The sequence below is a fragment of the Leopardus geoffroyi genome, chromosome A3, assembly GCF_018350155.1.
Source record: "Leopardus geoffroyi isolate Oge1 chromosome A3, O.geoffroyi_Oge1_pat1.0, whole genome shotgun sequence".
Classification (NCBI taxonomy): Eukaryota; Metazoa; Chordata; class Mammalia; order Carnivora; family Felidae; genus Leopardus; species Leopardus geoffroyi.
In genome coordinates, this window is record NC_059336.1 from 21,911,034 (window position 1) to 21,927,531 (window position 16,498).

General features: G+C 41.0%; 1 protein-coding gene across 1 annotated transcript in view; it reads right to left on the minus strand.

Annotated features, from left to right (window-relative positions):
• The window catches only part of CTNNBL1 (catenin beta like 1), a 162,407-nt gene that overhangs the window by 130,220 nt on the left and 15,689 nt on the right, over positions 1-16,498 (minus strand). Inside the window, exon 2 of the mRNA XM_045444640.1 lies at positions 1,588-1,776. Within this exon, the coding sequence (XP_045300596.1) occupies positions 1,588-1,776 (189 nt within the window). The remainder of the gene's footprint in view (positions 1-1,587; positions 1,777-16,498) is intronic.

Below are 16,498 nucleotides of genomic sequence, written 5' to 3' on the forward strand. Positions count from 1 at the left end.
CTTTTTCCCGGTCCCTTAACAGAAGGCCTGGTCCCACATTACATTTCTGTCTCCCAGGCTAGAAACCACTTACCCATGACAGCTACTATCCTAATCCTCCAGTACCAGCCTTGCCCTACATGGGAATTATACCTGCCAATTAACTGCTGCTGCAGGGCTAACAGATTGAGCAGAACCTAGAGAGGGAGGAAGGAGGGAGGGAGGGAGGGAGGGGAGGGGGAGGATGTGCTACACACACTGTTTGTCTAAGCCTAGCAGGGCCGCTGCCCTCAGAGAGGAAATTCGGGCCTGTCTCCCACCACAGATTTCCAAAGTGTCACCATCTTTTAGGGGCAGACCCCCAAATTAGCACTGGTACAAATCCCAATGAGGAGAGAGTTATTGTCACAACACAGTAAAGACCTTTCCGGAATATGAATCAATTTTTTTTTTTTTTCCCTTCTCAGATTCACACTCCAGCTTCATTTTTTAAATCCAAACTTAGCATCAGGTCTTTCAGGGAACCAAAAAACAGCTGGCTCTTAAGAATCTATTTCCATAATTCATATTGAACAAAATGCCAGAGTGAAGTAACACACAAGTTAACACTTAAGGATATAAAAAGACACTTAGGTAAGGTCATTTTATTTTTAATCACTGATATTTTACCTCTACTCTTTTTAGCCTCATTCATTTATTCATCAATAAATACTTATTAAGGGCCTACCAAGAGCTAGGCATGACACCGAGTGCTAGAGATACAGCTGTGAGCAAAACCAAGGCAGTCCCTGTTTCACAGGAGGTGGGACGAGGACAACAAATGAATACAATAAACAAGCCAGGATTTCAGATCAGAAGGGCTGTGAAGGCAGTGTACTGAACAAAGAAGTAAGACAATGAGAGAATGACTCACAGGGCTACCTCAGAGATAGGACAGGTTTCTCTGAGGAGGAAACATCTGAGCTGAGACCTGAATGAGAAGAAACCAGCCATGCAAACAAAGCATTAAGGGCAGAACATTCTACAAAGGGCACAGAAGTAAAAAGGTCCTGAGGCAGGCATGAGTGGGCCTCTAAGGCATCCTTTGGAACAGCAAATAGAAAGGCCTTTAGGCACCTCTTTTCTTAAACTGTATTTTTCAGTCACACCTAAATACCTCATCTGTTAGCTCCCCCTGGAACTTCACCTTTGTTGCTTTGTTAATGCCATTTCAACTGAAAAGCCCTTCTTCCACTTGTCTGATAAAACTCTATGCCTCTTTCAAAGACTATGGACTATAGTAAAAAATCTAAGTGCCTTCAACGTGTCCAGTCTAGGAAGCCTCCCTGACCCTCCTCACTCAAGACCAAGAGCCCCACAGTTCAGTGTTCGGGTCTCGATTGCAACACATAATCCAGAATAATTTTAAAACTCTACAATGATCTTCACACTTTGAAAAATGCTTTCCCAACTCCACTATCCCACTTAACCTTCATGTCAGTACTGTGCAAGAAGTAATCTTAACTTCATTTTACAGGTTAAGCTGAAAAGCTCAGAGAAATTAAGTATTCAGCCTAAAATTACACTCCATGGATACTGTGTCAGGGCCAGCCACACCTGCCACCTTACCTCTTCCTCTTCCTCCTCACCCTCTCTATCAATAATCTGAAGCAGTCTTTTTTTGTCATCATCGGCTTCTTCTGCCACACTCATTTCCTCTTCCCGACCGCGGCTGCGGTCTCGAGTGCCAGCTTGTCTCCGACGCATTTTCAGTTCTTCCTCTTCATCATCCCGGGGACGTTTGGTGCCTCTGTTGGGCTGAAAAAGAGAAAAAAGAAATACAGGATTCCAGAGCTGGAAAAGACACAGAAGGGCCTACATAGCAAATATTCTGAAAGCTTTCAAGAATTCACCGGTTGAGGGGCACCTGGGTGGCTCAGTCAGTTAAGCGTCCGACTTCGGCTCAGGTCACGATCTCGTGGCTTGTGAGTTCGAGCCCCACATCGGGCTCTGTGCTGACAGCTCGGAACCTGGAGCCTGCTTCAGATTCTGTCTCCCTCTCTGTCTGCCCTTCCCCCGCTTGCACTCTGCCTCTCTCTCTCTCAAATATAAATAACCATTAAAAAAAATTTTTTTTTTAATTCACCATTTGAAAAGCACCATACAATACGATTTCTCCCACAACATGAAGTAAAGCTCTAAGCGGTCATTTTTCAGACCTTTAATGTTCCATAAATACATGACTGAAATCACCTACAAGGTAGCTGGCTTTTTTCTTTTCTTTACAGAATTTTTTCTAACAGGCAAAGTTTTACCACTTTGCAAAAGTTCCTGTGTATACAGAAATCCCAGGGAACACAGCCACTTTGAGATAGGTTAGGCTCAGCTCACTAGTTATGATACAATCCCCAACACCAATCCCTTCGCACATGGTTTTAATCCACGTCTGAGAAAGACTACAGTCACTCACGAGCAGCTGAAACAGAGAGTATTACATACGGAACATCCAAGGGTCTACCGCACTCCGAAGTCCCCGCCTTAGCGAGTAAGGCCCAGACGCAGTATTACCCAAGGTCACAACACCAGCGGCAGCACTGAAAACAGAACTGGCACTTCCTGACTTCTGGTCCAGGGCTCTGTCCGCCATACGGTTAGGTCCTCATTTTGCCTTTGATGCTGCAGTCCCCGGAGGAGTTCTTAACAGGGACTTTATTACATTGGCATAAAATGGGGGCACTCCTGAAATGGGCTTCAGAGCCGAGGAGAAACAGCACTGCACCAGATATCAAATAGCCCACCGTCTCCCACCAGCTCAGCTTACCGCTGATGCAACTTTGGGCATGTCATTTAACCTCTCTAAACCTCAGTTTTCTCTCTGCAAATGACAAATGGAAATGATAACCCTTTTCCCTGTGAACTTTAAAGGATGCTTTTGTGCGTGTGTGTTTTTACCATTTTTTCCCAGCTTCACCGAGATGTAATTGACATGTAACATTGTGTCACAATGTGATTATCTGATTCGTGTGTGTCTGTGTGTGTGTGTGTGTGTGTATTGCAAAACAATTACCACTAATAAGTTAGTTAACACCTCCATCACCTCATAGAATTACTTTTCAAAAATGATTTTCTTTCTTTCTTTCTTTCTTTCTTTCTTTCTTTCTTTCTTTCTTTCTTTCAGTAGTGAGGACATTTAAGATCTACTCTCTTAGCAACTTTCAAGTATACAATACGGTATGGTTAACTGTGGTCACTCTGCTCTACACTGGATTCCCAGAACTTATTCATAACCGGAAGGCTGTACCAAAAGGTGGCAAACTTTAGTGAAAGCATGCTAAACTCTAACAGTACTGAACAAATGTAAGACATTATTACTATAAGGTAATCCACATGATTCTGTCATCCGCAACACAAGACATCTGTGTTAGGCTCAATGAGCTTTTCTTTATTGTTAGGATAACTAGCACACCAAAAGGGCGTTAGGTGCAACATGGGTTATTACTACCAAAGAAGAAAATGCCACATTTGCTGCCAAGCCGCTAAGCTGTCTGGTGATAAGAGACAAATTTCTACTGAACACATTACACATCTCACCTTGTGACTTATAATCCACACCGCTGCTGAACTCCACTATCCCAGCAGTGCAAAGTCATTCCCCTCTGTATTCACACACCCTGCTGGTTCCACATACCAGGTGTGCCAGTAAGCCTGAGCATATGACACTGCTTAGCAAACTCACGTTAGACATTTCGGTTTGTGGGTTACCACCCGCTATTTTTCACTCTGTTCCTAGCCTCCGTGAGAGAGATTATAATTTCACATGATAACATTCTATTTCCATAAGTACAAAAATTACAAAAAATCTATTGTCATCATTACTGGTCTACACTAAGAAAATCAGCAGAGAAAGAAGAAAGAAATCAATATGCCAGTTACCAGGGAGCACAAGAAAAAGGAGGCGGTGGTTTTCAAGTGAGAAAGGAAGGAAAGGTAGCTTGATCCTAAAGGAGGGCAGGCTTCAAACCAGAAATGTGTGGCTCCCCAGCAGGTAAGGAACTTCAGCCCCCTGGGAACACTAATTCTTTCAGGCTCATAACGCGAGCCCTGCTGCGATTCTGATTAGCGCGAGCCTGCCGCAGCAGTCAAATCAAAGCATGAGCTCCATAGTTCTCCACGGAAAGGTTTCTGGATGGTGTATCTCTGAGGGCAGAGAGAAAAGGCAGTGGACCACAATTCAAAGGAGAAAGCTAAATACCTCCCCCCCCCCACCCCCCCGACCTCCCCGGTTAAGAAACGTAAAACTGAGAGAACACCAGCAATGTATCTCTGGACCACACCTTCCGATCTACTTTTTTAAAACAAACATTTCAGACGTAGGGGAGGAGTTCCACTTTTACCTCTAATCATTTCCACTGAAATAGCATTCTCCTTCTGCAGAACTTAAAGCACCTATTTTAATCTCCACCACATCTCTGGGGAAGAGAAGTAGGTTAACAGTCGTATTTTATAAGCGGGGGAGACGGGATGCCTGAGATCCTTCAATAAACTCTTGCAAAGACAACCTGGCCCTTCTCAAAGTTGAACCTGATCTCTGCAAAGTTTGCTAATCTACCATGATTCCAAGACCCTAACTGAGACAGGTCTGAGGGACGTTCAGTCGAGAACATATACTCATAGATAAAGTCATGGCCACGTTAGAAGAGTATTTGTTAAACCATTCATTCAACAAATAATGTATTAAGGAACTGCAAGGCTTGAAGCGCCCTCAAGTAATAAGCTGGCCCAGTGGTAGTCCCAGGCTTCCATCTGGGTCATGTCTAAATGGGGACACAGGGACAGACAGGGCCAGTATGGATTCTTGAGACAAGAACAGCTTTGTTCATCTTTAGGAATAGTTTAAGCAGAACACCCCTAAGGGGGCAAACTTCAGGTTCAATAACTGTTTCTACAATTCCCTTCCCCGTCACACAGGGCATTCAGCTTGAGTTTCTCTTGTGACAGCTCTCCAGCAGAGCAGGGCAGAACCCATTAGGATGCTCTGACATGGCTCTTTCACCAACATTATCAGCTCCCACCTCCAAAAGATAGGTAAGCCATTCGGGGACACCTGAGTGGCTCAGTCGGTTGGGCGTCAAACTCTAGGTTTCAGCTCAGGTCACGATCTTGCAGTTTGTGAGCTCAAGCCCCACACTGGGCTCTGCACTGGCAGTACAGAGCCTACTTGGGATTCTTTCTCCCCCTCTCTCTCTGCCCCTCCCCCACTCACTCTCTCTGTCTCTCTCAAAATAAATAAACTTAAAAAAAAAATTTGTTTTTCTCAACTCTCAACTGTCTCTTTTTCAGACACGAACACTCCAAAGGGTGAAGTTTCTACTCATCTCTGAAATTTGACTACTCAGAATAAAGGTTTAGATTCATTTCTTTAACAAATATTTATTAAATGCCAACTATGTATAAGGCCTGTGCTGGCAACTGGGGACTTGAGTGTGAACAAGATAAACCCTGCTTTGTTGTCTAGGGGGCGTAACAGTCCAGGACGTAGCTGCCCAATCAAAATGTAACGCAAGCTATACATGTAATTTTAAATTTTTTAGGGGATGCATTTTAAAAAGTAAAAAGAAGCAGGTGGCTTTGAATTTAATGTTTTTCAACAGAATATATTAAACGTATTATCATTTCAACATATAATCAATATTAAAAAATTACTAATGCGGTATTTTACATTTTTTTCATACTCAGTAAGTCTCTGGAGTTTGGTAGACTACTTTACATTTATAGCGTGTCTCAGCACAGATCCAGCTCCATTTCATGTACCTACGAGCCAGATACAGCTAGCGGCTACCAGACTGGCTACCACAGATCTAGAGGATTTTCATCCGAGGGATTCCTATTCCCTGATAAAGCCAAAATGGAACTGTCCTTCCAGCAACACTGCATAAAATATGGACTCACAAAAAGCTGAAGTCTTGTTTGTGAAAGGTTGCCACCCCCCCCAAAATTATGAAGCTAACTACACGCTGACCTAGAAATAAATATCTACATTTACCAATATTCACTACCGAGAGGGTGATCAGTTACGCAAGACAAAACAGGAATGTGTAAGTGGAGAAGAATCTCAGGGCTGTCAAACTGATTCCACTACGGAAGAGCCAAAGGCCTCTGGATTCAGGAAGGGAATGTAACACTCCCAGCCTGTCAGAGGGGTCAACAGCTCAGGCTGGAGCTCTCCTTGCAGCTTACAAAACCAATCCCAAAAGGATTAAGCCATTCTTACCAGTCACCTTCGGAGATTAATTTGTTGTGGAATCTGAAAGGTGTTTGGGATCCCTCAAGATGAAGGAATGACAAAAGAAACTATTCTTCATCAAGTCATTGCTTTGTTTTCTGTTGCCCACAAGACTAGAGAAAAAAATGATTTTATATATATATATAAAAGATGCTTTTACTTTCTGAAAAACCTTGAAGCCTATTATGTGTGTGCATGTGTGATGGATGACTTATATATCTATCCCCCTGGAAGCAGAAATCAAGACATCTCCATGAAAGCTTTGAAAGAGTTAAAAAATTAAATAAGTAATCTGCCTAGGAATACTCCCTGCGTACCCAGACAATATCCAACCTAAGCTTTTGGTTTCATTTTTCCCTCTCTCCCTCTCTCTCTCTTTTTTTTTTTTTAATTAAAAAGCAGTGAGAAGCTGTAGCTATAATGAGGAGCTGTGGGAAAATGCAGTTATATTGGGCTCAAAGTAATGTACCATAGGAAGAGGCTACATCACCAGAACGAAGCCTAAATTAAAACTCCACTATGAAACCAACTCCATTTCCTCTGAGCATGCAATCTATATTATCGCATTTATGGTCTTGTCTCGACCTCAATTAGACTTGGGGGTGGGGGGGAAGAAAGGGGACTTCTATAATAAGCAATAATGGCATCATTATGATAAATTATGAAAACACACAGTGCAATTATTAATGTGAAGAGCACATCTATACCAGGATATAACGGTGGAGATGTGTACTGTGGGGGGCGGAGGGGACGTCTAAGTGCATTCAATATTGTAAGTTACCTCGCTTAGAAAGGGAGTGATTTTCATAAAAATGTACTTTCATGTTAATGGGAGAAAAAAATACGTTCAATTCTATTAAAAATGGAAAACGTCAAAGGAAATCTTATAATAAAGCAGGAATTTATAAACCAGGACTTTTTCACCTAGCACCAAGAAGCTCAGGTAACTTCGGAAAAGGGTCTTCCAAGTAGGGACATCAAGTACTATTTCCTAAGTATCAAACAATGGTATAAAGACTCAGAAATTTGAGCTCAAAGGGATAATCTAGTTTATCCCTCTCTTTACAGAAATAGGGAAATCTGAGCCTAGTGACTTTAAGCAATTTGTCTGCAATGGGCAATAATACAAGGCTTCTAATTCCCAATTTAGTGCTTTTCCTATTTTGCAACACTAACTAGCCATTGTTAACCTGTTTGCAATGGTGATATCCTATACAGAGAATGAGTTTTGGAGTCAAATTTTCCTAAACTCAAAGCCTAGTCCCTCTGCTTAGTTAGCAGCCCTGGAAAGTAACTTATACTCTCTCTAAGCCTGAGTCTTCTCGCTCTATAAGCTAGGAACAATGACCACTTTCACACATTTAGGTATAAATGTATATATGTGTATGTAAGTACATGAAGGCCAATGTTCTAGAGTGCCCAGCAGAGTCTGGCTCATAGAAGACACTACATGTAGCTTCCCACCGCTCTTTTACACAACTGATTTCAAAAATCAAAGAACCTCAAGGTTGGAAAGGGAGGTTACCACTAACAGGTTCTAACAGGAGGATCCTTTTTTTAATGCCAATATATGACAGGCCCCACCCCCTGCCATACCTTTTAATACCCAATGATTGAGAAAGGACACAATGACAACAAATACGTTACTATCTATTTGGTAATACTTTTCACTGAATTTGTGTTTTTTAACTCCTACATTTATGAGACAGAGAGAGAGCGAGAGATGGATTAATTTTGAGAGATTTGAGATTCACTCTACAGAAAATGCCTGTTTATACCTGTCTGGATTCACAGCCTCCTGCAGTAATTCTGAGGAGCTAGAGACACCCAGGCTTCAGGAAGCCCTAATCTAACCCAATCATCTATCTGAGATTTGAACCCCCTTTAAAACATGTCTGCTGGGAATCGCCTGGGGCTTTCCTAACACTTCCGGTGACCAGAAACTTACCTCCTCCCCAAGTCATGCCCCTTCCATCTTTGGATCACTCAGAGAGTTTGTTAAATTGAGGAGAAACCTTTCAATTTACAATTTTCTTCCTTGGTCCCGAATCTTTCCCTCTCTCTTTTTTCTCCTAATCTTTCTAAAGCAATATAAACATGATTAGTCTCACTCTCACATTAAAAAAACAATCTTCAGATTATTTCAAGACAGTAATCCTGTCTCTTTCTTTCTCTATCATTGCCTTTTCTTTTTCAGAATAAACACTTTTAATATGGGGAGGGGGGGAGTGTGCAACACAGGGGAGAAAGGTAGGTATATATACACAATTAAATTCCTTCTTGCCGTTATTCTGAGGTTTCATAATTTTAAAGCTTTCTGATACCTCTTAAGGTAATTGGACATATGGAATGTCACAAACCCAAGCTTGTGGACGGATTGGTATAACCGATTTGAAATGCTCAGAAATCATCTGTTGTTGACCTCGCCTGATTACATTTTGTCAGAATAAAAGGGAGTTTTCAAACATTCTTTTTTACCAGATGGTAGTGAGTGGCCTGACCCAGAAGTTACAGATGAGCTGCAGTAATGAGTTTTCCCTTCCTTTTGCTGGCTGCACATTCACTGGTGACATTTTACAACTAGGACTTCTGGCTCAATCAATATTTGCAGGCATGAAACCTGCCAAAGTTAACATCAGGGCTCCCTTGCAAATTTGCTTAAGGCACCAGAACTGTAAAAGCTCACAATCTCTAATTCTGCAACTACCATCAGCCAAAATTCATAATCAGGGATCAGAGCCATCAGGGACAGAAAATTCTACCTACCTCAAAGGGTCGCTGTGATGACTAAAACAGCTTATGAAAAGGTTGTATGTAAACTATAAAGTGGTATACCCACAAGGGGTTATCATATTTTTAAGAAATGTCTGAGAAATATTCCAATTATTCATATATAATTACATATTATGGCTTTAAAAGACTTGAAGCTTTAAAAAAATGTAATGAGTCATGGCAATTTACTACCTTTTTTTCTGGGAGAAAAAACAAGTACCAAACACTAAAAATCTCAAAGCAAAGTTATTGCAAATATAAAATAGAACTCTCATTTACTTAATTCACACACACACACACAAATTACAGGTACCGAGAACACAATAATTATGGAGAACATGGGTTTTAACAATGCCCACAAGGAGCGGGGGAAAAAACCAGTGTATCAAAAATTAAAATCACCAACACTCTCACTTAAAATCTGTAATCTGATTGGCCGACAAGTAATATGGTTGTGATTTATGATTTAAATCACTAGTCATTAAGACTCTACTTAATCAATTCTTCCTACCAAAAAAAGTCTTACTTCTTGTGAAAGCCTGAATGTATATATATATCCATCTCACCTCCAAAGGGTGTGTAGATTTCTTTTTTAAAAGTACAAACCATACTTTAGCATCCATGATTTACTTTGACATCTTCTCTGATTAATTCTGCAGCTGCATCAGAAAGCTGAATGTTGATTCAGTTTCTTTATTTATCAAGGCTAACAAAGGCGGATACTTGTAAAACCGTTGGAAGGTAAACCACCTCCATTTTAGCAGACTTATTATGAATGTTTTTTCAGTTACACCAGAACCATCATCATTCATTCATTCACTCAGGAAGTGTTTACTAAGCCAACAGAACCTGAACATCACTCTATTAGGTGCTAGAGGGAATATTAGACATCACTCCAACAACAATAACAACATAACTGCACTGATCTAAAAGAAGTAGCATAGTACAATGCAAAGAGCAGCAAACCAATAAGCAGAAAAATCTAGGTTCTTGTGAATCACTCAAGAGTCATATGACCTTAGATAAAAATGCTCTGCCCTTACTCTGCTACCTCACAGGAATGTCTTTAGTAAAGGAGAGTAAGATTAAATAAGACAAAGATACAGCACTTTGAAAACAAAACAGAACCTAAGATTCAATTTCTCTTAATGATTGCTAATGCAAAGTCCTACATATACAACAGACTTTTATAATTACTTAACATCAGCTCCTGACCAAGAATAGCGTTGCAATTATGATCACAAAAGAAAAAATACTGAGGAGCCCACAGGCATATAAAAAGGGACCCAATGTCACTAGAAATCAGAAAAATCGTAAAATAGCATCAGATTGGCCACAAATGAAAAAATTAAAATACAGCAATGTGTTGGTGAAGAGGTGAAGAACCAGGATCTGTTAAAACTTACTGACAGGAGTGTAAACATGAGTATAGAACTACCTGGCGATACCTAATAACACCAAAAATACATATGTTCTGACTACCCCAGCAATTCTACTCCTAGGTATATAGACATGACAGGAATTTTCAGACATATGCACAAGGAGATAAAGAATGTTCACTGGAACATATTTGTAATAAGAAAAAGGAAAAGAAAATTTCAGCAATTACTGGTTGTACACATAAGTAGTAATAATTTTAAAAATGTGTGGGAATAGTAATCACCAAATTGAGGATAGTGACTGCTTCTAAAAAGGGTAATAAAGAAATTGGATTAGGGAGAGGCCACAATGAAATGGAATTACATAGAGAAGGGTAAACATACAGGAGACTTCAATTGTATTTATAAAATTTTATTTCTAAAAAAAAAGATCTTAAGTAAATTTGGCAAAATGGTATGGTTATGCACATGCTTAGAGGAAAAAAACGGGGACCCCTAGAAGCTAGCAGGGAATCATTCAGAACAAGTCACACCCAACTGGTTACAGTTCTCAGAGTTTACTAAGGTTAAGGGTTTACAACACATATTGGGTATTTTTATCTCAACAAGATCCTTCGCAAAGTTACTCAAGCGGGCAGATAGAGAAATGTGGGCAATTGGCAGTACAGATAGGTAGAACCATAACTGTTTGAACCGAAAGAGTATAAGCACCATGGAGTCCTTTGCTTAAATTCAAAATGGCACATATGTAAAGTCCCTGCCAGGGGAAATGTGACTTAAAAGCAATTCATTCAGAAAAGAGCTGATGACTTCAGTAAATCTCAGGATTCAGTGAATCCACAAGATGACCAACTTTAAATTTTTTTAAGTTAATGCATATTAAGGTCACCTAATTAGAAGCATAACATCCCATGTGGCGACAGTCCCACAGCACTGAATTAGCCACCGCACTTTAAAAAGAGGCATTAAATCTAGACAATGCCTGAGCAGGATAGTACATGCTCTGGAAACCCTGCTATAGGAAAAACTAATATGGGAATCAGAGAAGATTCAGGGAGGGACCCCGGAGTCACCTCAGGCTATTCAAACCATGCCCTAGAAAGGGGTAAATACATACAGCTACGTCATGAATAGCAGATCCCGTTCCTTTCCTCCTTCATTCTAACTAGAGAAATCCTACTCAGCCTTAAGCTCCAGCTCAAAGGTCACCTTCTCTAAGAGTCTTCCAAAAACTCCAGTTTAAGACCTCTGGGCTGGGGCGCCTGGGTGGCGCAGTCGGTTGAGCGTCCGACTTCAGCCAGGTCACGATCTCGCGGTCCATGAGTTCGAGCCCCGCGTCGGGCTCTGGGCTGATGGCTCAGAGCCTGGAGCCTGTTTCCGATTCTGTGTCTCCCTCTCTCTCTGCCCCTCCCCCGTTCATGCTCTGTCTCTCTCTGTCCCAAAAATAAATAAATGTTGAAAAAAAAAAATTTAAAAAAAAAAAAAAAAAAAAAAAAAAAAGACCTCTGGGCTTCCTCGGTAGTGTATCAAATCATACCTCTATCAGCACACAACCGTGCATTAATAAATCTCCATCTCCTCTATAATGCACATGCTAGGTCCTCAAGAGCAGGAATGCTGGGATCTGACCCTTGCCTCTCAGTGCAAACACTGAGCACCCAACAGTGCCCAACACCAGAGTAGGCACTTAACCCACGTTACTAAATCAGCAGGAGATGAGGGGGAAAGGACGGCTAAACCAATAAACTACCCACGAATCATAACTTACTATTAGCAAATGTATATAACGTATACATATTCTCAGAGTTCCTTGGATCGTTACGATGACTGCAGCCAGCCAGAATTCATACACACCTATATATTTGATCATTTTATGCCATTCTGGGTTATATTTTATGTCTCCCTTAGTAAATTCTCTAACAGTGGCACCAGGTGATATAAAGGGTAATAGTAAAATTCAGATTCAAAGAATATCAGTACAACCTCCTAATTTACAGATGAATAAACTAAGACTCAAGGACGTGACAGGACTTGAGCCTGGAGCCAAGGACAGAGGAGGATCTGAAACCTCTCACTTTTGCAGGAGCTGTACAAACAACCTCCAGACCCCTTTCCTTAGTCACAACCTCAGAAACTATCATCTTAAATGTATAATTTGTATCATCTGTCCCTGCCGTCATCGTCATCTTTCAACTGACATTAAAATCCCTTCTGCGACTTTTCTGCCCATGCCTTTCACCAGGAAAGCTCTCTTCTGTAGCTGCTCCTTGCCCATTTGTAAAAGCTTAGTGCCATCTGTCTATATGGAGATTTCGGGAAGAACTTCCTCCCCCAGACCATTTGGATAACCCGCCCAGTCCTAAATAACAAATTAATATGGCAATGCTGTTTTAAATTATTTATAGTTTTAAACCAAAGCTCAGATACAATAAATTCACTTTATTATTTGGGGTGGCACAAAGGTTAGCTACTTTGTAAGTGCTTGTCGCAGAGGTTGGGGAGAGGCGGAGTATTCATTCAGCAGCCAGCAGACCCACAGAGTGGTTTTGCAAGTAATATGGCACACCTGTTATGTGTAATTATGCTGACAGAGACGATTCCAGCCAGTGGAATATTGCCTCTAGCAATGGACAATTTCATTAAGACTAAAGTGGGGCAAGGAAATCTTTAATTACTTTTTCTCTAAGCTGCCTCTGAGGTCATTGCCAAGACTCCAAACTTCATTCCTCTTCCAAACAGAAAGAGTGGTTCGGGAGAAAGGATGTATACCACAGGAAGACAGATAGGAAGGAAAAGAGGAAAGTGAAGATGTTTTGAGAAAATGGGACGGGGAAGGGAGATGAATAACCCGGGACTGAATTAGTGAGAACCAGATCATAAGTGAGAAATGAATAATTTTACTCATTTACGTAACCTAGGTCTTTCACAGTTGCTCATTAATTCCTTAACGGTTCTGACATGGTTTTGATCTTAGAAGCCTAGGACGTTAACTATCATCACTTTTCTTTAAAGGTTAAAACTTATCCACATAAGTCTGTTACAGAACAGCTGACACATTTATTTCAAGGAAGACACAACTCACATGAAACTCTACCCTGAGTATCCTGTTAAAGAGAATATCTTTCAACATTATGGGTAATACTTTAAAGTCTGAAAACATAGCATCATTATAGAATATACTTTCTTTCTAGGGCCGATTTACCCCTTTCAGCTTGAATGAAGTATCTGGTGTTATGGCCTCAATACATGCCTGTTGATGAGCCCATCAAAAACAATGAAAAGAGATGGTTTCATGTCTACTCTTGTCTAAGATGCACTTTATTTTCCTCAACTCAAAGGTTTTACTATTTCTACAGGCTTTAGAAACCACTAAAGTTAGCAAAACACCTCTGTTCCTCATAAAGACAAGTACGGTGAATGAGTTCTCAGAGTCAGAAATAGTTTCTCCACCCAGAAAACAGAACACTGACCATGTGGCCACATGGAATATGATCGAAAGGAATTCTGTGGGAGCCTGGGTAAATGCCTCTTGCCCCCTACAAATTCCTCCCACAGGCTCTATCCCCAGCTCCACGACTCTCTCTCAGGGAGGCTATAAAATGGCTTTAAAGTGATCTTAAGCTAAAAACTGTTCACTTCAAGAACATTTTAGGACACTCAATTTCCTAGCAGTAGCATCTAGTAGACAGAGCAGATAAGGCGAAACGCCTATTTTGCTGGGCAGGAAGGGACTCTACCAAAGATTAAGATAATTGTCTTATACAGAAACATAAATAAAAGAATAAAATAATGTGAACCATCTCTCCCCTTTTTAAAGTTTTCTTTGAAGCTTGGCAGGCTTATGGTATCAAAAATAAAAAACCCTAAGAACTGGCTGCCTTAGAAAAACGTACCTTAAAACAGTGCAAAGGCCACTGTTTTTTGCATAGTGCAAAGACATTATTACATGTTACAGGAGCTTTACTCTCTGAGAAAGGAAAGGAAAGTGAATTTTCATAAGCAAGGTTCCTCTGTGGGTGAATCTCTCTAGTCAGTTCCGACCAGCGCAGAGAGAGCCATCAAGGCTAGCCATTAGCTGTCAATTTAGAACGACTCCAGAAAGCCAGTCCCCGAGCTCCACCGATACCTTCTCGACAACCTCTTAATCTTGTTTATAACACCTGTGTTAAAGCAGCCTGACATCAATCCAACTCGTCTCAGGCTGCAATTACTTAGAAACTTGAGAATCCTGGCAAACATACCAAAAAACACAGAGAAACACTGGCCGAAAAACCCTGCACATGAGGGAATTCGGCCACCTCCTTTAAACAAAGCCGTGTCAGTAAGCCGGGACGGGCCTGAATAGGCAAAGTCAGATATAAATCTCACAAATCGCTTCTTAGGAGGCACTGAGGTCAGAGAATCTTAGGGTTTAAAGAAACCATAAAGAATTCCTCTACAGCCTCCTCACCAAGTGATTATCCATGCTGTGCAATAGTCACTATGAACTGAGTGTTTATTATGTACCAGGACCTTCAACATTTCATCATCTTTTTACTCTTCACGCAGCCCTGCTAGGTAGGGAATACCCAGTCCCTGGTTTTTCAAGTGAGGAAGCCAAGGCTCAGGTGGCTTGCTTAGTGAACTGCCTAAGGTCAAACCGCTAGAAAATAGCAGTGACGGGATTTAAACAGTCTAAACCTGAAGCTCTTTCCAGTACATCATACATCCACCCTGTGATTGGGAAATCGTCCTGCCTTCACTGGTTTCTGTGCTTGCTACAGATGTGTTTCCCGAGGCTACTTAAACTTAAGTGAACTGCTAGCAGCTCTACTACTTTTTGTTTTAGAAACCTATGTGTGTCCCAGGCCTGTACAAAACAAAAAGCACAGAAGAAACTGATGCGAAACTAGAATCGTTAAAAGGGGAGCATAAGGAGCACCGGGGTGGCTCAGTCAGTTAAGCGTCCGACTTTGGTTCAGGGCATGATCTCGCAGTCCGAGTTCAAGCCCCGTGTCCGGCTCTGTGCTGACAGCTCAGAGCCTGCAGCTGCTTTGGATTCTGTGTGTCTCTCTCTCTCTCTCTGCCCCTCCCTGGCTCACACTGTCTCTCTCTCTCCCTCAAAAATAAATAATAAAGCATTAAATAATTTTTTTAAAAAAAGGGGGGAGAATAGTACAGTTAGAATGGACTTTACTAGTAGACATCAAAGTCTGTTATTACACTGTGACCCTGAGCATATCACAGTCTCATCCCTAGAAAAAGCCCTCATACTGAGGACGTGCCTAACCCAGAAAAAGTAGTTAATAGATAAGAAAGAAAAAAAATGAAAATGGGTATACCAGGTATAATCAACATGAAATAAAAACTGATCTTGTTGTATTATCTCTTTTTGCCTAGAAGGTTGGGTAAAGAGAAAACAGCAATTATGGCCCACAGTAGACCAGCAGCAAATCTTTGGCAAATAAAGAGATCAATCCATTTCTTGCTTTGGAGTCAGAGGCAACTCCAGTCTTAAAAAAAAAAAAAGCCAGTCAACTCTCAGGCTACACTGTTAAGAATAGGGTTTTTTTTAAAGTTCATTTATTTATTTGTTTTGAGAGGGTAGGGAAGTGGCAGAGAGAGAGGAGAGGGACAAAATCCCAAGGAAGCTGTGTTGTCAGTGCAGAGCTTGATGTGGGGCTCAAACCCACAAACTGTAAAGTCATGACCTAAGCCGATATCAATAGCCAGACACTTAACTGACTGAGCCACCCAGGCGCCCCAAGAATCGGGCTTTTATGAAGATCATCTATTGTTTTTAAGGCAATGATACGGCCACTGTCATCCACAGACAAAGCTTAATCCACTCTCCACTGAGAAAGAAGAGACAAGAAAGAGAAGGCAACTGTGGAGGTGCTAAGTCTCAACATAAAAAGACACCTAGAAGAGAACCAAATTCAGCCACCAATCGTTGATTCATTACTTCATTCATTCATTCATCTCTCATTCTTTCCTTTATTCAAAGTCGAGAGACGTTTATTGAGCATTTTACTACACAGCATGCCCTGATCTGGTCACTGTCCTTGAGGAGCTCAAAGTCCAATGGGAAGAAAGACATATAACCAAGTAATGTCAATACAGAATT